This window comes from Camelus dromedarius, chromosome 23, assembly GCF_036321535.1.
Source record: "Camelus dromedarius isolate mCamDro1 chromosome 23, mCamDro1.pat, whole genome shotgun sequence".
NCBI classification, from domain to species: domain Eukaryota; kingdom Metazoa; phylum Chordata; class Mammalia; order Artiodactyla; family Camelidae; genus Camelus; species Camelus dromedarius.
In genome coordinates this window covers 549,288-573,015 of record NC_087458.1, presented here as the reverse complement: position 1 = coordinate 573,015, position 23,728 = coordinate 549,288, and the positions used below count along the sequence as shown (strand labels likewise).

The 23,728-nt window shown below is 57.3% G+C and overlaps 1 protein-coding gene across 3 annotated transcripts; it reads right to left on the bottom strand.

Annotated features, from left to right (window-relative positions):
- Window positions 1-1,876: 1,876 nt before the first annotated feature.
- Window positions 1,877-23,409, bottom strand: CA5A (carbonic anhydrase 5A). Of its 3 annotated transcripts, XM_010998433.3 has the most exons (7): window positions 23,243-23,409; window positions 20,688-20,885; window positions 9,117-9,235; window positions 6,856-6,951; window positions 6,701-6,763; window positions 2,881-3,036; window positions 1,877-2,132 (listed from the first exon to the last, which is right to left on the bottom strand). In XM_010998433.3, exons 1-7 carry the CDS (start codon window positions 23,397-23,399, stop codon window positions 1,989-1,991), a joined length of 933 nt encoding a protein of 310 aa, XP_010996735.1. In that variant the 5' UTR covers window positions 23,400-23,409; the 3' UTR covers window positions 1,877-1,988. The 3 variants fall into 3 exon arrangements, with proteins under 3 accessions (XP_010996735.1, XP_064333734.1, XP_064333735.1); XM_064477664.1 differs by lacking the exons at window positions 20,688-20,885; window positions 23,243-23,409 and adding an exon at window positions 2,637-2,717 and having other exon boundaries at window positions 9,117-11,558; XM_064477665.1 differs by lacking the exons at window positions 6,701-6,763; window positions 20,688-20,885; window positions 23,243-23,409 and adding an exon at window positions 2,637-2,717 and having other exon boundaries at window positions 9,117-11,558.
- Between the last annotated feature and the right edge of the window lie 319 nt (window positions 23,410-23,728).

The window sequence follows — 23,728 nt, the reverse complement described above, 5'->3', positions numbered from 1 at the left end:
GTGGTGGCTGGAGCCGTCCACCCGGCCTGTGCTCTGCACCCAGCCAGACCGCCACGCCCCAACCCACCACCAAAGCCCCCATACTCTTGTTTTGTGGTGAAGCAGAAATGACGCCATGTCCCGTGTGCGCCTGTCGCGCTGCCTCTGGACCGAGCGTTGTACGGCACCCGCGCTGGTGAGCGGCCGCACCTTCTCAGGAAGCAGGTGTGTGAGGAAGCTTGGCGCGCCTGTCTCTGTAGCAGGCGCCGGAACCCTGAACAGCCCAAAGCCAGACTGTAAACTGTTGATTCCATAGGAAGTTCTGTGATTGGAGAAGAAAATGCAAACCTTTGCCAAAATAAACCGCACCCAGAACACGGGTTCTCTTTGATTTTAGGTGTTATTTGCGGACTATCAGTCTCCTTATCACCCCAGATAAAGCGGTGTTTATCCCCGTACCTGGGGGACCAGCAGCGTTTGCTTCCGTTTCTGGGCTGTTTTTCACTGTTTATCTGACAGGCAGGTAATGTTGGAAGATAACGCGGGTAGGCGGCTTGTAGAGCTGCACCCCTGCCCCAGGGAGTCATTTCAATGCCACAAAAATAAAAACACTGTTATCACTTGGGCTATTATTCAACCTGACAAAGGGAGGAAATCCTGACACCTGATACCACGTGGATGAACCTTGAGGACTCAGTGAAATAAGCTGGAGAAAGAGACATAGTGTGCGGCTCCACTCGTATGAGGTCCCTAAAGCAGCCACATTCTCAGAGATAGAAAGTAGGACGGTGGGTGCGGGGGCCGGGGGCAGGGGGACGGCGAGTGCGTGTATCGTGGGGACAGAGCCCCAGCTTTACAAGATGGGAAGAGCCGTGGGGTGGGTGGTGGTGGTGACGGCGGCAGAGCGCTGTGAATGCCCCTAACACCACGGAGTTGTACACTGTAGGTGGATGGTACTTCTGTGTTACGTGCATTTTACAACAATTAAAAAAAACCCACAGTGAGAAACCATCACATCCCCTCCAGGATGACCACAATTAAGTGGTGGCCTGTCCTGAGCAACCACTTTGGAAAACTCCTTGGCTTCGAGGAAGGAGGAAGGGGCCACAAGCCAAGGGACGCACATGCCTCTAGACACTAGAAAAGGCCAGGAAATGGAAAAAGGCCTGCCTCCAGAGGGGCCCAGCTGTGCCTACACCTTGAATGTGGGCTTCTGGCCTCCAGAACTGTGAGAAAGGTCTGTTGCTTGTAAGCGTCCCACCTCCACTGCCACCTTGTGGCTGCTGGGGCTGAGCCGCGTGCCCGTCAAGTTCACACGCTGAAGCCTGCAACGTGGTTGTATTTGGAGATGGGATTTCAGGAGGGAATTACGGCTAAATGAGGTCACGGTCTGATAAGGTCAGTGGCCTTTTAAGGAGAAGAGAGGGAGCTCTCTCAGTGTGCGTGTCCCTAGGAAAGGCCACATGGACAGAGCAAGAAGCCAAAAGAGCTCCCTCCAAGAACCAGGCCGTGCTGGTACCTTGATCTGGGATCTCCAGTCTCAGAACTGTGGGAAGGAAAATACATTCCTGCTGAATTTGAAGCCCACCCCAGCCCCGTTTCGGCAGCTCCAGGCACCGGTGCAGCCCGGAACTCGGAACTGGGAAGGAAGGAGGTTAGTCTCAGCCTCTGTGTTGCCTGGAAACCATGGGGCGACCATGAGTGTGGAGAAACAGGGCGCCCATCTGGAGGGAGGAAGCCACGGACCTGAGAGAGGGCTGGGCGGACGGCCTCGGTCGGCAGGGCTCGCTCGGGCCCTGAGACCCTCCGTGCCCCACGTGTCCATTCCCGGCTGTGCTCAAGCCTCTGTGAACCGACTCTTCCTTGCAGCTGAGAAGTGCCTGGACCAAAATCAAGATCTCTTTCTCTCTTTTTAATTTCAGAGGTTACATTTGATCAGACTGTGAAGTTTGGGCAACCATCCTTTCTCTTTCTAAAGTCAGTTCTCCCATTAGCTCAGACATGGGGATTTAGGATCCCGCGCTGTCCTCAGTGGCCTGGAAGGACGAGCGGACCGTGCGGTTCATCAGGGGTTGAAGCGGGCGGTAGTTGTTCACCATCGTCTTCTCTTCTTCACCAAGTGCAGTAAACAGGAGTGTGCGCAAGGCATCCAGCTGGAACGGAGGGTGATCAGAGTGAGCTGGGTGCAGGAGCAGCGTGGGCCAGCTCCCATACCCCGTGTCTCGTGCCGTCCCCTCCACACTGAATCAAGGACCCATAGGACCAAAGCGACGTGGTGGAGGTGATGCCCCCGGTGGGTCAGAAAAGGCTCCGCCGCTTCCTTCTTGGTTTCCTTCATCCCCTGCTCTGGGGAGCCCACTGCCATGCTGTGAGGATGGAGAGGCCCATGCGGAAGGGAAGGGGCCTCCAGCCAACAGCCAGCACAGCTCGCCAGCCGCGTGAGTGAGCCGCATCGGGGATGAATCTCCCAGCCCCGGGTAGCTGGAAGACAGCCCCGCAGACATCTGACGGCAACTCCGTGAGCCAGCCCCCGCCAGCCCCAGCCAGGCTCTGCCCCACGGCAACCCTTACACCTACGTGCACCTACTGAGATCCCAATACGGCAGGGACTGTGTCCCAGCTATAAGGCCACTTCTGTTCTTTGAAAGGGGTTTTACCCCAACATGGACTGAAGAGCTGGCACTCGCCTCGTCCGGCCATTCATCATCGGGAGACTTGCCACGCCTGGGTCCTGACCACTGAGATTAGACAGCGCTAAATATAACTGTCCCCCCAGGTCCCCCCCTCAGCCCTCCTTCCCTCCCTGTGTTTCTCCCGGTCTCTCTCTGTCTCCCTCTCGCACACCAATATCGCAGGGTCAGAAGGAGCTGTGCTCGATCACCGGGTACAGGCGCAGCTCACCTGGTCCTGAGCCACCTCAATGGGCTTCCTGTGGACCATCCAGGTGACCGACTCGGAGAGCGGAGGCGTGGTGAGGGAGCCCAGGTATGTCCAGTAGTCCCGGCAGGTGGGCAGCAGGCGGGAGGGCTGGAAGGGGCCCACGGCCACCCGTGCGTCCTGGGAGAGGAGACCGCGTCAGCACTCAGGAGGCGGCATTGCGCTCGCTTTTATCTCAGGGAGGCAGCCTGGAGGGACGCGTGTCCCCGAGACAAGGGCTGTGGCCGTGGTTGCCGCATTTGGAAACTGTAATAAGAAAATGTGAGCCTTCCTTGCAGAGCAGCGATGCCCACCACAGCCTCGTGGTTTTCTTTTAAAGTGATTCACTTCATGTGCTTTGGCTGTGAAGACACCACACTTTTAAAGGCCGAGATGTAATAACATACACAACACAAACCTGACAGTTTTAACCCATTTTAAGTGTGCGGTTCAGTGGCATTAAGCACGTTCACGTTATTGTGCAACCATCGTCTCCAGAACTTTTTCGACACTTCAGACGGAAACTCTGTCCCCGTGAACTACCCACCCCCTCCCCCCTCTCCCAGCCCCCAGCACCCACCCTTCTCCTTCCTGTCTCTACGAATGTGCTGTTCTAGGGACCTCATGGAAGTGGCATAATACGGGGTTTGTCCTCTAGCGGCTGACATCTCACTCAGCAGCACGTCCTCAAGGTGCGCCTGTGCCGTAGCCTGCGTCAGCTTCGCCTCCCTTCTTAAGGCGGAATCACATTCCGCTGTGCAGATGGACCACGCTCTGTCTGGCCATCACCCGTCAGCGGACACTGGGGATGATTCCACCTCTGGGCTGTTGTGAGTCACGTTGCCACGAACACGGGTGTGCAAATCTCCACAAGACCCTGCCGTTGGTGACTCTGGGGACATACGTGGAGGCAGAAGTGCTGGATCCCATGGTAATTCTATGCTTACCGTCCCCAGCGCGAGGGCTGTGGAAATGACACATGCGCAGGACGTCCCGTGTGGGCTGGACTCCCTGACTCAGGCCGGGGTTTCCTTCTCAAGGTGAGGGTGTGGGCGCAATGGGCCCGGACAGCCCAGGTCTCTGTGCTGCCGGGAGCCCGTGTTCAGAGTTCATGTTTGCTTGCTTCCCATGCTTTGGAAGAGGACAGGGAGAAACCTGTCTCCGAGTTCCCAGGGACATCAGGGGGTCCCGGAATCACTCACACGCTCGTGGCTGCTTGTCGAGCACCTTTGGTAAACCCGCCTCTGTCTTTGGCCCTGGGGCTACAGGGGCAGACAAAGCGTGCAAACCCTACCGCCCGACACCTGCACTGGAGGAAGGCAGACGCACACAGAACTAGTGTAAAACACCCAACAGTCTACCCGGTGCCAAGGGAGACGGAGAAAAGGCCAGTAAGGCAGTGAAAGAAAGGCAGGGGTTTGCGGGGAGGGGGGGGGAGGGAGTCCTGAAGGCCTCAGTGAGAAGGTGACGTTTGAGCAAAGGCATGGAGAAGGCGAAAGGGAAGAGCTTTCTAGCAAAAGACACAGCCAGTGCAAAGGCCCTGAGGCAGGGTCCGGCCTGATGGCTGGAGGGCAGCAGAGGCCACATGGCTGGAACAGAAGAAATAAGCAGAGATGTGGGAGGAGAAGCCTGCAGATGGGGACACTCCTGCTTCTGCCCGGGGCTGGGGACCCCTGCGGAAGCCCGCCGCAAGGGGCCAGGGCACTGGGGCTGTTGTCTGGATGGCATAGAGACACAGCAGGGCTCTTGGCCAGTCTGCGCCTCGACGGACGTCAAAGGTCTGGGCAGCTTCTGCTCAGAGGGGGCAGGATACTCGGGGGCCCCTGGGCTTGGCAGGCCCAGGGTAGTAAAGCCAGTGAGACTGACAGGCCAGGGGGCTGTAGGGCACTAACCACACCCAGGTGGAGTGAAGCACCCACGTGGGGCCCACGCCCATGCCCGGCGGTGTGAGAGGACAGTCCCCAAGCACCTTGTGACAGGGCTGCACTCTGCACCCAACACCTCGTTCCCGACTGAACACAGCATCGTTGAAGTATGATTCGCACAGCACAGCACAGCACCCCCGTGTCTCCGGCCTTCTGTATGTTCACAGGGGACCTGTGACCCATCACCACATCAATCTTGGAACACCTTAATCACCCCGAAACAGAACCCCAGAGAAAAAGGGCCCCACAGAATAGTCCCTGGTGGTCATTCCCCCAGCCTCCCCTCCTGCCCCAACCCCACCGCCAGCCCCGCGGATCTGCCTGTTCTGGTCATCTCCCCAAAACGCAGTGACTTTGTACGTGGACCCCTATGCCGGCTTCTCTCGCTCAGCATGGTGTCTTCAATGTCCAGCCCTGCTGTAGCAGGTGTCAGAGTGTCAGTCCTTTTTGTCACTGAGTTCACCACGTGGTCTCGTCAGTTCTTGACGGACACAGGTCACATACGCATGTGGGACAAAATGCTGAAAGGCCACACCCCCAGACCCCGGCCCAAAGGCCAGGGTGGGCCAGACGCCCTCTGAGGCTCCCCGGCTTCTCAGAACCACACTTACGTCTACTCTGTTGACAAAGAAAGACAATAACAAGTGACCTTCCCGAAGCCAAGTAATTGGACGGTGGCAGAACCCAGATGCCCTGGGAGGTCTGCCCCATCCCACAGAGCTGGACACCACAGGGATGACTCAATGCTGGAGATCTTAAAAATCGACCCAGTATTGGGGGGCTGCGGGACTGTGACAAGTGGCTCGAGCCATCACCCTCCTACCACAAGGCAGAATCCTGCCTCTGAGGCAGGACCCTCCTCTCTAAAGATTCTAACTCTTATTTTTCAGGCAAGGGAACTGAGGCCCAGGGATGAGCATTAGGGCCGGAATTGGACCCAGGCAGCTTCCCTGGTTCCCCCGCTGACTCCTGCAGAGGCAATCAGACCCCTGAGCAGACAGCACCCCAGCAGCTCTGTTCTTTCCCACCAAGAGGTGGAGACCACACTGGTGGGAGGTGGATGAGGGAGGGGAACCTCCAGGTTTATTCTGGCCATGGACCAGTGAGAAAGCGGATGCTCCCAGCACCGCGACCTTGCTAAGTTCCTGAGCTGGCAGACGGGGCAGCAGGGGGCCACCTGGTCTGGTTCCAGGAGGCTGGCCGGAGGTTGACACCTCACAGATCAAACAGCCCCTCGAAGCGCCGAGGAAGGGCTGGCCCCCTGCTTCCATCTGGAGCCCCTCTCGCCATTGTTAGGACAGGTCGGAGCCCTTTCCGACCCCACATCCAAGGACCGCGCGGTGACCCCTTCCCTCCTGGAATCCTTCTGTTTGGTACTAAACAAATAAATGCAGTTTTCAGGAATTTCCATTTCTCCGTCAAACTCCTTTCCCAGCTGATACTGGAGAAAAGTGCCTTTGTTGGCCTTGCTATGGGGGGTGGGGTGGGCAGGGTGCCTGTGGGACCTCACCCCCAGCCCCGCCTCCCCGTGCTCCCGGGGCGGGGCCCATGCTAGCCGGCCAGGCGGCCCCCGGTCGAACACTCTCCAACTGTGTGAACAGGTGGGAACTGATTTCAGTTGGTTTTAAAACAAACGTCATCACTGGTGGCTGCTGTTGTCTGAGACAAGGCTAAAGGTTTTTTAAAGTGGATCAATTTCCCGAAAATACTAAGTAACTAATAGTTGCCCTGGTGAGTGGACACGGGGAACATCTTCGAGATGCTGCCTGCGTAAATTTTGGGAACCTGCTACTATACATTTTTTGTTTCCTTGCAAAGGAGTCCCGGCTCTAAACAATATTGCTTCTCCAGTTAAGCTGATTCCAAAGTCCAGGGCTCACCTTGTGCTTTATGCCGGGCAAGACTCTCACCAGCTCCTGCAGCGCCTGGTGGCGGGCCCCCAGCTGCTCGCGTGGAAGGGGGGACAGGCACATGTCATTCTCAGTGGACTGTGTTTAAAAAGGGCAGCTCTCCTAATGAACCCCAGAAAGCTTACCTGCAAAAACACGCCCAGCACAGCCAGGCCGTCCTCTCCCGTCACAGCTTCTTGGTAGTTCGGGTATCGCACCGCGTTCCAGTGAACCAGATGCAGCTGGAACACAGAGGGAGAATTCACACCGCTCTGGACGCAGCGAGACGCTCCGTGGCCGCCCCTCCTCCGGTGCAGCCGGTCTGTGCCCCTTTGATGATTTCAATGATTTTAATAAATTTGGGGCGGCCAGCCGGCTTGTGGCCAAATGTTCAGCAAACCACTGAGAGCAGGGGCTCAGCGTTTCCAGTGGGGTTGGGGGGGCGGGGGGAGAAGGGAGGCCCGCTTTAACTTCAGAAAACAGAAGTGCGTGCAGGGATGGCTGGCTACCTCTCAGATATCCTAGAACGAGTGTTGCCAGATCAAACACAGGCCTCTGTGAAATTTGAGTTTCACATAATCAACGAGGAAATTTTAATGAAAGTCTGCCCCTGCCATACATTCATCCTGCCTCAGTCCTCCCCTTCCCCTGGACCTCACCTCTGTCCCCCCGCACCCTCCGCAGTTTCCTAAACCAGACTCGGCATCAGGACTGGCCTGACCACAGGGATTTAAAACAGGGGCGGGGAGCCAGGCTGCCGGCGAGGAGGGCGGCAGAGCTGGACACCCAGGTTCTGTGTGATGCACGCACGTGGCTGCAGGTGCGGAGTCGGGCTCAGAGCCGAGAACAGGCCTGGGTGTCCGTTCATCTCTCTGGCTACAGTGTGAATGGTGGTGGAGGCCTGTCTGAATGGTGACCCAGGCCCCGAGTCCACGAGGACTCGGCCCAGAAGGGCCCCAGGCCCCCCCCAGCAGCTGCTGGATCCCAGGGCCTGGGGGCTCTGCTGGGGTGCGGGGTCCACTTGGCTCCAGGTGGCTTCTTGCTCCCAACAAGCCCCAGTGTTCCTGGCCAGGTGCACTGGGACACTGCAGGTGGCCTGGGCTCTCCCTGCCCTCCCACAGCCCACCTGGAACCCCACCCACTTCCAGAAATAAGGACTGCTGGACCCTAGGCCCCGACTCCCTCCCTCACAGACCCACCTCTGGAGCTGGCTTTGCCTTGCAAACCCCACAGGAATGACTTATTCCAACATCACAGGCCAGAGGCATGGCCAGGGAGTCCCCGCAGCCCCTGCTCAGCCTGCATCAGGGACAAACCCTGGTGGGTCCCAAGCTCTGACCCTGCGCCAGTGCTGATAGACTACAGTCACCTCCTCAGTCGAAACATCTGCTCATGAAAAACCAGAGTACCGGCGCGCAGCGACCACAACCAGGTACCGGCGCACAGCGACCACGACAAACCGGAGTACCGGTGCGCAGTGGCCACGACCAGAGGCCTGCGGCTCACAAAGTGAGCATGTTGCAAGCCAAAACGAGGTTTCTTCATTTCTGTCATCTTCGTAAAAATGCGTGCAATTACAACAACAGATGTAACTCCCTGATTATGAACTGTCCCCAGAGGCCACCTCTGGCTGTGTGATGACAGTGATGTTCACTTCTTGGTTTGACTGGATTCTGGTCCTGTTTTAACCATAGTATTACCTCCAAACAGCAGCGACACAAACAGTCCAGAACTTGAAATGCATTAAAAAGTGGGCAGCTGGTGGGTGGACAGAAGTGAAATAAAGTGAATACGGCAGAATGCTAACCATTGGATCCAGGTGGCACACGCAAGGGTTCTCAGTGTATAGTTCCTCCCATTTTTTTTGTATGCTGGAAAAATTTCATAATAAAATACTGGGAGGCATCTGTAAGGCACCACTCATCACCCCAACTCCAGCTCCTGACCTCGATCCCTACTCGTTTCCTCTCCTGACTCTCATTTTGGGATGTTGCAAATAACACTTTGTTTTAAGAAGATAATTTCTATTGGAAAGATTTTCTGTTCTCAATAGAGGGCCTCAAAGGGCAAGAAGCTGCTAGTCCACAATCGGCCAGCAAGCACGCGGCTGAGTGAGCGCTGAGAGCAGACTGCTCTTGAATCCCAGCTGTCTGATTCTGGCAAGTTACAATACCACTCAGAACCTCAGTCTCCTCTTCAGTTCAGGGAAAGTGTTAACAGTACCCTCCCTTTAGGACAGTCATGAGGTCTAATGGGCAAGGAGGCCAATTGCTCTGGTGTGAGCACTGAGGGTCCCACGTGCCAGGAAACCTCTCCTTTCTGAGCAACCAGGAGGCTTGATCACTCGACCATAGAGCCTGACGCGTGGGAAGCGCCACATGCCGGCTGCTAGGATGATGCTGCAAACCTCGGCAGGGTACACGTGGCCGTCCACTGCGTGCTCTGAGCCCCGCTCGTTCACTGCTCCCCAGTGGAAGTGGAACTGCTTTAGTCTGTAGAGATTTTCCAGGGGGCCACCGCTCACTCCTGCAATGTGAAACAGTGGGAGCTGTGTGTTAGTCTCTTTGTTGGCCTGCGGTGGTGCTGTGACACTTACACTGAGGTCGCATGATTTCTCTCTCAAGAGACTGCTGTCCTGCTGAAATGACAAACTGAAAGGTGGGACCTCAACTGTCCCCATCGCCTGCCCCATCGCCTGGCCCCGAGGGCCCCCAGCTGCTCACAGTGAACTCCTGAGCCGTGCAGGTGCCCGTGCTGCCACTGGTGGTGGTAGGGCCCCAACCCCCTCGGGCAGCAACAAGGCAAAGAAAACCACTTCTGAGGGGCACACCAGTGCTGTCAGATTTCCAGACTTTCCTTCAATTAAAAAAAAAATTTTAAAAAGATGGCTTTTGAATGACAGAATATCAGATTAAACCATAGCACCAAATAATTTCATAAGCAGATATGTAATGAGCATGATGTTTAAAGAAATGAATTCTGAGATACAGTCAGTCCAGCCTCACTATAGGGCCACTTTGATTGGAACTGTCCTTTCTAAGTCACCCCGAATCCCCAGAGAGGCCTCCCCAGGAGCTGTTAGCATGACGCTCAGGCTCGGCCCTGAGGATGTGTCACAGGGAACTCTGGCTCTGAACTGGGGTGTGGTAGGTGCCGTCCCCAGAGGCCCAAGGCCAGGGCTGGGAGTCTGCATCTGAACGAGCTCCCGGGGGGCTCTGATGTGAGGGGGCCCACCTCAGCTGCACTTTGCTAACAGATTTCCACCAAGTGCTACAAATACAATGGTAACGGCTGGACATCTTGCTTGTGATTGAGGTGAGCGTGGTGTGACAGTGGGGTGGCTGGGACAGCTCGGGGAGACACCGGCAGAACAAAGGTGTGAGTTCCCGGGGTAGCAACTCCTCGATGCGGCAAAAGCAGGGAAGACACGTCGTGCTGTGAAGGAGGCTGCTGAGAGTGTCCAAAACGCCTGGCTGGAGGTGTCCTCTGTTTGGTTTTTGCCATTAAAGGCGCTGGTAGCAGAGGGCATTGAAGCATAAAACAGAAAACAGATCCAGTTCGTGATTCCACCCCCGATCAAGTCCTGAATCCTGTCTGTCTTCACTCGAAAGTGAGCATGTTGGCCTAGCATGTCACCACAGCCACCTCGTCATGAGGTCTATGGCTTTGTTCTCCTGACACATTACATCTCAATTTAAAAACATACACAGAGGGAGGTGGGTCTAGGTCAGTGGTAGAACGCGTGCTTAGCACGCACAAGTCCTGGGCTCAATCCCCAGTGCCTCCGCTAAAAAGTTAGTAAGTAAGTAAATAAACCTAATTACCCCCTCCCCCAAAACATACACAGGAGTATCTTCCCCCGGCCAGTATATAAAGCACAGTAGATCCAGGAGCCTGGGCCCACCGGCCAGCAGCACAGAGAGCCTCCCCGCTGGGTTCAAACTGCAGGACTTCACTGGAGATTCTCTGAGGCTGAAAATACAGGGGGTGAGTTTTCCCTTCGAGGGGTGAGGATGCTGCAGCCAGCTGGCCTTTGTAGCTTTGAGCTGTTTTTTAATTCATTAGGAGAGGTTACGAGGATGCTGGTAATCCCGGCCACGGGAGCTAGGATTCAAACCCAGGTTCAACGCCCAAACCTGTGCCTTTTCCACTGTGTCCTTCAAAGGACAAAACAGCATCTAAGGAAGAGACACAACCTCCAAACCCGGGCAGTGGTGGTCTCTGTGCCTCTTCTGCCTGTGGGAAGCGAGTCTGCAGCCCTGGCCAGCAGGCGCCACGTGCCACTAAGATGCACAGATAAGCGCATTGCTGTGTGACCTTGAACACGTTGGTCAGCCTCTGGGAGCCTCAGGCTGCCCAGCGGGGGAATGAGGCGGGCTGGCAGGATGAACTGAGATCGTGACCCCATGCTGTGCAGTCAGACAGCGGCGAGGCCAACCGCTGATGCTGGGGCCCCATGTCACGTAACCTGGCACCTGTTAAAGAAGAGAGGGTTCCCTCCGGCTCAAGCATCTTGGGACTCTGCGTGGACACCACACAAGGCCTTCAGAAATAGCGACACCAACTGCCCGGGGCGCAAACCCACCACTGGCTGCAAGTCAGCCAAACCCCACCAAAAATAGCCTCCTGGAAAAACCACTCCCCACTGTTGCCAACAACAGAGAAAACAGAGAATGGGGCGCTGCTGGGATGGGAGGGGACCGGGCACACGAGCATCACTCCCTCCTCTGGCAGGTGAAGAGCTGCAGGATTCCAAAGGCTTTCCCAAGGTCACCCTCCGGGCAGGACTGGAGTCTAGGGACCAGGGCTCCACGCTCTCCCCACATCCAGCTGCCCCCAGAATTCTCCATGAAAGCAGCCTCCCTGCATCCCCCACACCACCCCACCCCTGTCTGCTTCCTAAAGAGAGCAGCCCGCCCGCCCACCCGTTTAAGGAAGAGAATGTGGATGGAGCGCTGGCTTTGGAATCCAGGTCCCCCGCCTGCCAGGAAGAATGTTCCTCTCAGTGGGGCTGCTCCTCCCCACCTTCCAGCTGACATCTGGTCATTTGTAAGTGAACGGCAGCGGCCACCCCGGGCTGGGACCTAGCAAACTCATAACAACCCCCCAAAGGCTGCTGCCCCTGGATCCTCTGGGACCTGCAAACGCAGCTGAGGAGAAGAGCACGGAAGCGAGCGGCAGCAGGGCCCGCAAGCCCCGGCGGGGCTGCAGCGGCTCCCCTGGCGAGGCGGGTGCACCCGGAATCGGGCGTTCTGGTGCCCGTGAGCCCCACTCCTTGAAACGCATTTCAGGAGAAGAGAAAGAGCGCAAGAAGCCGGCGGGGAGCGACGCAACGGGAGCTCCTTGTGCAAACACACACAGCCGTTGATTTAAACACCACCACCTCTTTCAAGTCTGGAACAGAAGACTCTCTAGAACAGTGTCTCTAAAATCAGATGGACCGGCAGAGACAGTCACCAGCCAGTGTCATTATTTAAAAACCGGAGGACAGTATCTTGCCGCCCTTTCTGTAGGTGGTCAGGGGTGTGCTCGGGGTCAGGGGTGGCACCGTCGCCTCCAAACGCAGTGATCGCGGTCCAATTACTGAACTGCTCCCAGTCTCAGTCTCCCTGCCAGTTAAATGGGGTGGATCCTAGTGCCTGATTGACAGGGACATTGCAAGGATTAAGTACAAAGTCCTTAGCAGAATGTCTGGTATTTGGGGTGCACCCAAAGGACAAAAAGCCAGCAGCCATGGCCTGTCTCTGCTGCGGGATGAAGGGACTGGCAAAGGAGTAAAGGGTCTTGCCCGATGGTCAGTACGAGCTGTGGAGGCTCCTAGCTGACAAGGCAGCGTTCACTGAATGCCTGCTACACTGGGAGTCATGCAAAGCACCCTGCTTTCCCCAGGGACCGCTCCTCACAGCAACCCTTCCAGCAGTCACTGCCATCCCACTTTTGAGATGGGGAGACTGAGACTTAGAAGAGTTAAGTCACCTGCCCTGGGTCACCCAGTGCCCCCAACCCAGGACTGCTAGAAGATCCAGCCCCTTAGCTTTCATGGCAGGATTCAAGCTAAACTTTTGGCTTTTCCTGCCCCAAAAGTTAAGAGCCCAGTTTAAGGCTGCAGCTCTGAATAAAGTCATCTCAAAGTGACTTTCTATAATGAGAAGGTGGTGTCAGGGTAATTCCCTTCAATAAAACAGGTTGGGGGTGAGTAAGCTCAGTGTTAGACCATGTGCTTAGCATGCACGAGGTCCTAGGATCAATCCCCAGTACCTCCATTAAAAAAAAAAAAACACCTAATTACCTCTCCCCACCAAAATAAAATAAAATAAAAGTAAAACAGGTTAAAAAGATAAGCTCAATTTGTGAAAAGGGGGTCTTTAGCTTGTCAGCCCCAGACGCCTCTGCCAGCGGGGTGTTCACGGACTGTCGCCCCAGCACCATCACCCCAAGGTCTCCATGGCGGCTGCGTCAAGACGTAACAGGGGAGTTGGTCCCTGAGGATGGACGGCATCGGAGGCCGACTCCAAGCCCAGACCCCACGGTCCCTGTTCTCACCACAGAGCTGATGACGGCCGTCTATTTGCAGTTTGGTGCTGTCACCGAGATGAGCTAGCTGTCGGCAGGCACGGCTGTTTTAAGGCTTAAAATAAGCACAAGAGCAGTTGGAGATGTTGTAATGAATCAAACCGGCAAATATCACGGCACGCTGAGCACCCGCCTGTTCTCAGGACTCTGTGGGATTTAGCTCACATTCTGACACCCTCCGCACCAGGGCGAAGGCTCTCCGTGTGTCCTCTGCATCAGGAGGGTCTTTGTCACTCTGGGAAGGCAGGCGGCCAGCATGCTCTCAGGGCCTGAGGGGCACAGCCTCACCCCCAGGACCCTGAAGGCCAAAAACAAGCGAGGGCAGGCTGCTCTGGGGGAGCTGAACTCTGGGGCCATCACCGGTTGGCTCTGGGTTTGAAGCCAGGCCGTGTGGCCGGGGAACGGGCGATGGGAGTGCAGGTGGGGACAGAGGGGCTGGTGACCTCAGCCTGGCTGACGCTGGGGGCCGGGAGGGACCGACACGGCTTCCTGGGCTGTGGAGGGAAAAGCGCTTTCCTAGGTGGGGTTATCCTTTCACGGACTGGGCGAGGAGACGGGCTCAGAGAACCACAGCCCAGCGACCTCCCAAATATCGCCTCACCCCAAACATGCTCACACCCAGAACTTAAGGGAAGAAATAGCGAACGAGGAATGGAGGTAGAAAACAGACAGTTGTAGGAGCCGTAGTGCCAGTTTACAAATTTGCAGTGGAAAGTAACTGCCCAGGATAAAAATGTGACAATCGTGTCCCTTCTTCCTGGTCAAGGTGTCTTCTCCGGACCCAGTAACCACAGTCGCCTTCCTGAGAGCACAGGGTTCCCTTCCCAGAACCTGTCTTCCCCTGTGCACGTCTGGGAACCACCAGCTCACGCCCACCTCAGGCCCCTCACCTGACCCGGCCAGGGAGAAGGATCTCCTGGGACCTGGGTCCTGCGTGGGTGCAAAGCAGTTCCTGACCCGGCTCCAGGGCCCACCTTCAGTCTGCCTTTCCAGCAGGGACCCTCCAAATTCTTCCGGGCATCTCCCTTTTGGCCTATGTGCTGGAGACAGGTGTTTTGGCCAAAGATCCCCGACTGATGGAAGAGAATCTGTGAGCTTTGTGAACTCTAAAGCCACACCGGTCTGCAGGCACGAGTCCCCTCCAGGAGCAGACACTGGAGAACGGTGCTCAGGGACTCGGGCACAGGACCTGCCCTGCTGGCACTGGGGCTCATTATCAGTGGTCATTTAGATGATCAAAGGCCGTGACTGGCTTCACTTCACACGTGGCTTAAAATTCACTTTGGTGCTGGAAGGAGCCATAGCCAGGGCCTGTTAGCATCCCTGCAAGAGAGTGACCCTTCAGGAAGGCTGCTCACCAGTTGCCATGGGGCCCCCAGGCTTGGAGTTTCCATTTTACCTCCTGCAGCTGATGGACAGGGTCACGCAAACAGAGTCCTCTGCGGTCAGAAAGCGAGAGGCCTGGCCAGTGCTGCCTCCGTGCCGTCTCCGTGCTCCCTCTAGTGGGACCCAGGAGCAGAGCACAGCCCTGCCGCGTTCTGATCATCTCACTGATGGAACTGGATTGAATGCTCACTCCTCCCACTGCACACGGGCCTGTTCCACTCCTCCCACCGAGCGGGTATCAGATTTCAGTTTCTAGAAGAGGAGACTGAGGGTCAGAGAGGTTAGCGGACATGCTCATGCCACGTGGCTGGTTGGCCCTTTCTGCTCCAGAGCTGAGCCCTGACCACCACACTGTGCTCCGTTCCCTGAGCCCTTCAGGAGGAAGATGAGCTGCCCTCAACAGAGGAGGGTCCTTCCATCTGCTGGGCTACTGACTCCACACGGCCAAGTGGGCGGGAGGGGGTCAACTGGGCATCTGAGCTCCCAGGACTCAGCCCTACGGTGTTGGCTTCTTTGCTTTTCTGTGGATGGCAGGGAGTGGGATTTAGAAACAGCTTGTGGTTCGAATACTGGATATGGAGGTCCTCTTCCCGGACATGGGGATATTTACCCACCTCTAGGGGTTACCGTGAGAATTCAGTGCCCTGAAATGTGGACCCTGATTCGCACACTGATTTGCCCCGTATGGACACTCAGAGCATCTGGCAGCAGCGCTGACCATCACTACTGGTAGTAGTTTAGGACCTGACTTGGAGAACACAGGCGTCTCCTCAAGAAGCAGCAGGGCTCATCTGTGGCCTCTGGCCCTTGACCTTCCATCCTGCTTTCTGTACCTGCGCTGCCCATGCGGTGGAAGGAGCGGCACCACCCCTCCAGGACAAGGATACCCGTGTGCTGGGGCGAGGGGGCCTCACCAATGAGGGGTCCGTGGAGCACGACCATGGGTCCGTGTGGGGCCAGTGCTGTCTTCCTTTCCGCCCCCTCCCCTCCTGTAAGCCCCTCCCCCCAGCCCTTCCTCTGGCCAGTCAGCCCTCACATTCCTTGAGAAGAGCTGCCACCTCCACCTCTGATGTTCATCATCTCTGCCTGGCTTTGATGTCCCAGTACTCCTGTCCCTCCTGCTGGAGACACTGGACAGATGCGGACGGGAATGCCCTCGGCCCCCAGCTCTGGTTCCCTCCGAGTTCCTGGCGCTCACCTGTCGGCACGACCTGACCAGAGGGACCACATTCTGTGCAAAATGACATCTGCCCCGTCTGCCTTCTCCACTCACGTCCTTTCTGCTCCTGGGGCTCTTCCTTTCCCATCTATGCAGGGTTTTTTGGTTTTTTTTTTTAAATTATGGGACTGCCTCATTATTTTCATTTTTTACTGCAAAACTTTTTTGTGTTCTTCCCATTTTTCAGCTGCAATTTCCATTTCCTTTGCTCCCAGCAGCTCCCAGTTTCTATTGGAGGTGAACAAAGGAGACAGAAAATCTGACAGAGGGGGCTGCAGGCTGGAGATGGGGGGTGGCCATGTGAAACTGAGCAGGGGAGAAAGAGGAAACTGGGCTTTTGGGGAAATAACAAGTAAAGTGAAACCAGATTGGCTTGTGTGGACCTACGCCATGGAGGGGATTATCCAACTAATTTATACGGCCCGGGAGAGACACCCAGATAATTCTTTCAGTCTGTGCAGGGCAGTGGGGGGCAGTCGTTTTGAACCAGATTAAGAAGGTGATGGAGGAGCCAAAAAGTGGGGGTCAGGACCAGGTCAGTGTAGAGGCCTGGCTGCAACAGGGCAGAGAAAGCCCTGAATTTGAGGGTGACCAGAATCAGGGTGGGTGAGGTCAGCTCAGATTCAGTGCAAATGGGGGGCTCCCAGGAGAGCATGGGTGTGCCTCTCTTCTGGGGACAGCACCCCTGTGGCCCTCCCTTCTCGGTCCCTCTTGCTCCAGGCGGGCTCACCCTCGGTCACTGTGGCGGCCTTGCCTTACACGAGTGACCGAAGCGGGGTGATGACCAGCAGCCTGGGTCGGTGCTGCAGTCGTGGGGACAGAGACGCTGCCCTTGGTGCCGCTCTCCTGGGAAGCGATCCCATCTGGGAACCGCTGCTGGGTACAAATCCCCCCAGAGGAAGGCAGAGCTGAGCGAGGGACAGTCTGACCCAGCCATGCCGGGCTGGATGTTTCAGGATCTGAGCCAATAAGTTTCCCTCTTCGTTGCTGAAGGTAGTTTGAGTTTCAGCCACGTGCAACCAAAAAGGAGTCTTAACCAACACAGAGAAGGCAGCAGGGCTGGGAGGGAAGGGGGCAAGGACCAGCGGTGACTGGGACCAGCTCTGGTGGGCTCCTGGGAACCGCCTGCGAGCACCTCCTCCCAGCTGATGGGCGGTGACTGCACTGGGAGCCTGAAGCGTCCGTGCGGCAGTGTTTACACCGCGGAAGGTGGCGGACGCTGCACATCATGCTCTCCTGCCCCGCCTCCCAGACCTAGAGAGCCAGTCACCCAGCATTTACCAGCAGTCCGCCAGCCGCACACTCGGAAGGGCCCGCTCTCCGGAGGAGGGGTCTGAGAGCCCCGCAGCGCCGCGCTCTGCCTGCCAGTCTTCGTGCGTCAAGCTGATCGGCACTGCCACCGTCCCCCCTCCATCCCGCCCGGGCTGTGCAGCTGCGCCTACCACGGGACCACGTTTGAGCGAAGAGTAAAGCTGAGGCAGAGACCCCCTAGCTGCCTCCTTTCTGCTTCTCCTCAGTCCGGTCCCTTCTGTCTGCTTGTCTGGAAACAAGGGGCAGACACTGGAAACCACGCTGACGGGAGCAAGAAAGAGCCTCGCTCGTCCGGCGCTGACGTGGCTTCCGGCGCAGCTGCACTCAGAGGCCCGGCTAGAGGCCTGGGGCCTGGCTTCTCCCACTCTGGGCCTTGCTCCCCGTGCCCGCCCGCCCGAGGACCGCAGGCCCGGGCTCACCTGTCCCCCCACACTGCGGGCAGGAGAGGTTCCCTCCTGACCTGGCTCTTAAGACCCCCTCGGCTCTCATTGGCCGGGCTTGAGTCACATGCCCACCCTGGGCCAATCACTGAAGCCAGGGAAAGGGGCGCTCCGACTGGCCACGCCCCCTCCTATGATTCGGGCTTTGGGTCAAAATTCAGGAGGTTGAAATTCTTGACCAAAAGGAGGCCTTGATTTGTGACTCTGGGGATGCTTTCAGCCACGGTAGTCTGGTTTCCCAGCCAAAACTCTGACCTGAGCTCCCGCAGATACGGGAACATCCAGGTTCCCAGGTCTGGCGGCCGTAAGACACCCGAGCAGAACCACAGCCTGTAAGCGTCGCCGGGGCGTCCCTGTGCCACTTGCGGGCGGGCCTGGCGTGGGCTGCTTCCTGCTGTGGGCGAGGGAGGGCGTCGCAGGCCGACCTCAGCGCCCCTGCCGTCGCGTCCGGCGGGCCCGCGCACACGGGCTTGGCTGGGCTCGAGCCAGGAGCCCTGCCTCGACCCTGAGGACCTGGCGTGAGCTCGGGCACGCTCACCCCATGTTGGAGTCTCCTCCCCTGAGTTCAGGCCTCCGACCTGCTCTCCGTGGGTGTTGCACGCACATTCTTCCCACGGAGGGTTTATGCTCCTTTAAGTCCCTTCTTTGGAGAGCAGAGACCCCGTGGTGAGGGCGCTGTGACCTTTGGCCAGGAGTCTCTGAGCCTCCTGGCTCTCATCTCTCAAACAGGGATTAAAGTGTATCTCACACTAGGTTTGCTCAAGGGAAGCCCTTGGCAGTGGGGCGGGGGCCGCGCACAGCTGCTGCAGCGATGTGAGTGGGTTTCAGAATCAGTGGCGGCTGGGTCTGAAGCAGACCCCTCTGCTCCCCTGCCCTCCACCTGGAGTAAGTCACTCCCCACGGAGCCTCTGTTCCTCCTCGCACAGAATGAGGGCGCCCACGCTCTTTACAGCTGTGTCTGTCTGTGCCGTGTGCTCTTACTCATCTGATGGGGGTGCCTCTAAAGGGCGTGTTTACACGTCTGTCTGTGTAGCATACCCTCCCCTTCTAGAAGCAGCACCACGATTACTCCTGGGACCCACACCTCCTTGGGTACGTGGTCCTGGTGAGGATCTCGGTCAGGGTGCTGGGTGCTCCACAGACCCACGGCTGGGCGGGTGCCAAGATCAGCCCCCTGTCCCTCTCCCCTGGAATCTGAATGATTGTATCAAATGTATCTTAACAATACACATGCAAAAGTCCAAAGTCACCTTCACAATTTTTCCTATTTTATGACCTAAAGGAAATAAATCTGCTGCAGACATCAGCGAGGCCCACGGCTGCACATAGAAGTCACACAGGAAAAGAACGGATTCTGTAGCAGCTCGGCCACACCCATCACTGCTTTTCTCTCAATGATTAGTGCGTTCCCGAACCTGTGAGCCAACCAATTAAAAGTTCAGGAACTATTACTCTTTATTCACTCTTTTAAAGTCATGGCATAAAATTAAAAAAAAAATACGTACCATATTAAACCTGAAAAACCAATTATAGTTGCTCTTTGGGAATCTGAACTTGGAACAGACCAGCAGAGGCAGAAGAAAAGTTGGCACACCAAGCAAATAAACGCAGAAACCCCTGCTCCCCACGTCCCCGAGCTGGCTTGCTCCTGTGCCTTTTAAGATCTGGTCAATGTCCAACTCTCTCTTCTCTTCTTTGAGCTAATCTTATCCTCCCAAGAAGAGCCTTTTGCTTCTCTTGGCCCAGGTTGGGGTTCCTGTCACTTGCATTTGGTGAACCCTACGTGAGAAGCGTCCCCAAAGGACACTGTGACAGCTGTCCCAGGCATGTAGGCTGTGCCCAGGAAACACGGGCTCCTCCTTACCTGGGAGATAGGAAAGAGACCCTTGGAAAGTCTGAGCCACATGTGTGCGAAGCACCTGCCAGGGCCTGGAGTAGGGAAAAAGGTCTCTCGAGCCCACTGCTGCAGCCATCGGGGCAGGTCAGTCTGGGCCTCGCTTGCGGTCAAGTCCCTCTGCCCAGCTCCAAGCAGGCCGGCACATGGGATTCCGGCTGCTCAGAGGGCTTCCGTGTTGGGACAGAGAATTTCTAAGCAATCCCAGCCCTCAGTGGTGGAAGTACACACACAGAGGTCACAGCAGAGCCAGGTCACAGGGTCAGGCGGGCCTCCCCGCCACAGGGGCAGAGTGAAGGCCCTGGGGATAGGAGTTTATCTGTCCCACCGGTTGCGCTGAATCCCCCGCAGTGAGCTGTGACGCATGTGGAGGGTCGCCCACCAGGGACACCTGTAGGACACTTGGTGCCCAGGTTTTCACAGGGGGCTGGGCACGTGGGCACCCTCTTTCATAAATTCCCAACGCCCAGAAGGAGACAGATGTTCGGCATAAACGAGGCTTATGATGATACCACGAGGTGCCAAAAAAACACCAGATGGAATCCGGCAGCCAGTCCCAGTAAGTGAAACAGAAGTGGAAGGAAACTTCCTAACCCCGTGGGGTGTCCACCCCGTCCTGGTGAGGGTTTAATGAGATGTTCCACGTAGATCCCCTGGCAAGATGCTGGGACCCAGTAAGGGCTCAGTGGCTTCTGGGATCTCTCTCCCACGTCCCTGCCCACTGGCGCTGGACCGGCACTGCCACCAGCATCCCAGACAGCCTCCGCTCGGTTCCTGCTCCCTGCTCCTCTCCTCTGATAGCTGGGCATCCAGCCAGGTCACTGTGCCCCGTGTCACTCTGAATAAGAACCAGCGAGGTTCCCAGGCTCCAGACGCTCCCCCCCCCGCATCAGCACGATCTCCCTCCTCCTCTCCCTTCAGGCCTCCCTCCACCCCCTCTCTCCTCTACCGGTTCTGCTCTTTTCCTGCTGTGAGACATACTTCCGTTTTATTAGCGCATTGTTCCTTCCCCAGTGATGGCGGGAACATAGGTGGTCTGCGTCACTCTGCACCCCCCGCCCCGTTACCACCCTTGCCTGTTCTCTGTCCCCAAGCAGTGTGTATACACTCAGGAGTGACAGGACCCAAGGGCCCCAAACCCCAGCTCAGGCTCACCTGACCCCTCGCTGGAGTCGTCAAATTCCACCTGGAAGAGGTACCCGGTGTTCCACGCGCACAGGCAGGACGCCGCGTCATAGGAGACCCTGAGGGGCTTCAGCCGGGGGTCGTAGATGCTGTCCCTCCAGCGGATGTTGATGGGGGACTGCCGGGCGCCCCCCCGCACAGAGGCCGGGCCCTTCCAGAGAGAGTGCACTGGGGCAGAGAAGGAAGGGGAGACCCTGAAGGCGGGTGGCATCATTCCAGCCTCAGAGGCAGAAACCTCACCAATGGGGTCCCCAGGGAGCCAGCGCTGTGCTCAGGAAGCTGGCCCAGTGTAAGCCTGGGGCCCCAGACCGCTCAGCCTCTCAACCCCGCCCACGGGCAGACCCTCGCTCATCTCCTCTGCAGATGCTGCCAGAACCTTGTTCCTTCCCACTTGGACTGCAGCTCGCCTTGGCCGAGTGGCGCTGCACTGAGTTGGTTCTGACCCATGGTCATTGTCACCATGTGGCCACCAGAAGTCAGGCCCCCTGGGTCCAGCCCAGACCCAGACCCGGGGAGGCAGGCGGTGGAAGAGGAGGGCCGAGGGCAGAGCGGGTTGGAACTTCTCTTCCAGGCACATCCCACCCCTCTGGCTGACATTGTGGCCACGGGGCCAGTTCACAGTAACCCTTCCAGCTCCCTACAAGGAGTAGAAACCACTCCAGCAGCAAGAAAATTAAGCAGAATGGACCCTCATCCCCTTTGCTCGAGGTTTCTGCTGCTCTAGGCTGCCGCCCAGACCTGGCAGGATTTTCTCTGTTCTTTGTGGACGCCACCCCTAGCCCTCCACCAAAGGTCGCTCAAAGCCTGAAATTCCACCCTTAGATTCATGTCTGCCTTCCCTACGGAGGCGGACGCATTGCTCAAGGCAATCCTTTATTTTGATACACAAACACAGAAATACGTTACACCAGGATTTGAGGGCGAGCTGGGGTGGGAGTGGCACAGAGCCGGGAGCTGGAGGGCGTCATGGTGAAGAGGAGCATGGGGAGTGGTCGTCTGGCTAACGGGGGGTGAGGAGCACCCAGCCACGCGGCAGACCCAGTTCGCACAGATTCACAGAGCAGAGGCTAGGCTGGTACAAAGGCAGTCGTCTTCCTTGGTCCCGAGGGGGAAAACTGGGGCCTCCTGAGGCCATGCAGGTCGTGTGAATGAGCGAGGCTGAGGGCTGGTGACTGTCACCCTGGGGTGGCAGGCAGCGGGGAGAGGTGGGGGCTGTGTCTGCAGAGCACAGGGAGCACCTGTTGCCTGATTTTAAGTGAAGGAAGCCGAGCTGCATGGCCACACTCTACTGAGTGGTACTTTTGCTTTTTTGAAACATCTTGTGTCTGTTTCTGTGGGCTTCAAGGGAAGCCAGAGGCTGTGCGCTAAGCCGGCCACAGACGCCGCCGCTGGGAACAGGGGTGCGAGGGGCTCTCCCTCTGCGAGCACACCGTCCTCTCTGGTTTGAAACCTACAGGAGGTCTGGGTGGGGCCTGAGGTTCTGCAGGCCTCACAGGCCCCCAGGGGCTGCTGCTGGCCTGAGGGCCCCTTTGAGTGCTGGGCGACCAGAAGTTCAGGGCTCTGGTGTCTGTCTCTGTGCTGAGTCCAAGAGGGCCCCTGGGTCTCCTACTCTCTGGGACCTGCAGCAGCTCCTGGGGCCACACTCACCTGGGGGTGTCGGCCAGCACACCCCAGGCTGCTGCCCTCACCAGCAGGGGCCCAAGGTCTGGCCTATGGGAACCCGAGTGGAGCCCAAGGTGCTGCTAGACATCACCCTGTGATCCGAGTGGAATTTTCAGCCTGGACCTCCGGTGCAGACCAACGGATTAACTGGAAGAGCCGTCAGCATTGGCCGAGAGCCCTGTGTGTGCCAGGCTTTCCGCCCACGTCATTTCACCTTACATGGCCCTGTGTGGCATTTCATCATCCCGTTTTACAGACGAGGAAACTGAGGCTCAGGGAGGTGGAGCGGCCAGCTTGCGCCACTGACAAGTGTCACTAGTGCCCACCCCTGGAGCGCCTGGCTCCAGAGCCCCTCTCTTTCAATCACCCGAACCTGGGAAGTGCAGAATATTGATGTCAGTGGCGAGCTCAGCTGTCCAGGCGGGACTTGGATCTGACAGAGGAAGACCCTGAGGCCCAGAGCGCGGGTGGGAGGAGTTCAAGGTCACCTCTGCCAGGAGGCCGGTGCAGGGCAGTCCCTGGATGGAGCTGGCGGGTGCCCTACTTACCCTGTTTGCTGAAGTCCCCTGCTGGGGTTTGGAGCCTGATGCCAGCCGGGCATGGCTTGTCGGGGCTGGATGCCGAGAAACAGGAGCTTGTCTCAGGGCCAGGGGGTGCTTGCTACCTGCCTTGCTTCGAGGATCTCGCCCTCCTGATGGCCCCGTGAATCTGACGCTAAGGACTGGCCCTCATCTCCCACGGGAAAGACAAGCTGGAAATCTGAACCCAAACCGTCTGCTTCCCGACCGTCTCCCATTTTGAAAGACACCATAAAATGAGACAAACATCAAATTGTATCTGGGGAAACTCCAAGCTCTACTTACACGCATTATTCTTGCTTCTCTCTGCACAGGGACCCAGCGAGCATGATCGCTCTGGCCTTAGCCAGTGACTGCGGAGGGCTCCCCACGTCTGCTTGACCAGGATGGAGAGACCTGAGGACTCCGGATGGCTCCCGCCCAACACCGGGGTCCTGAGCATCTTGTGTCTGTCCCCCAGGGACCCAATAACAAGAGGGAGGTTTTTCCTACGATCTGCCCTCCCTGTGGTCAGGACAGCCGAGGAGTGCGATGGACCCGCCTCTTTTTCTAAAAACTCACCCAGAGCCCTGAGCCTGATGGTTAAATTTCAACCCATGCCCGCCCTGGCCTCTTGGATGATCTGGGGTTCAGCTTGGGATGGGTGCATTGGGATGAGTGGCCCTCACGGTGGCCAGCCCCTCGGGTCACCATGCTTTGATCCAGTAAACAGTGGAGTGAGGGCACCAGGGACTGAGGGGAACCTTGTGGAGAGCCCGTGGCCAGACCTGG

Bases quoted from the DNA above. Each gene is read 5' to 3' on its own strand.
- CA5A (XM_010998433.3), bottom strand. From the start codon at position 23,399: ATGCTCAGGACCCCGGTGTTGGGCGGGAGCCATCCGGAGTCCTCAGGT. The intron at 9,236-20,687 runs GTGAGCCTGAGC...TTCACATTGCAG, and splicing joins CGACTCCAGCGAGGGGTCAG to GAGTGAGCGGTGGCCCCCTG. The intron at 6,952-9,116 runs GTTTGCAGCATC...TCTGTGTTCCAG, and splicing joins GCCACGTGTACCCTGCCGAG to CTGCATCTGGTTCACTGGAA.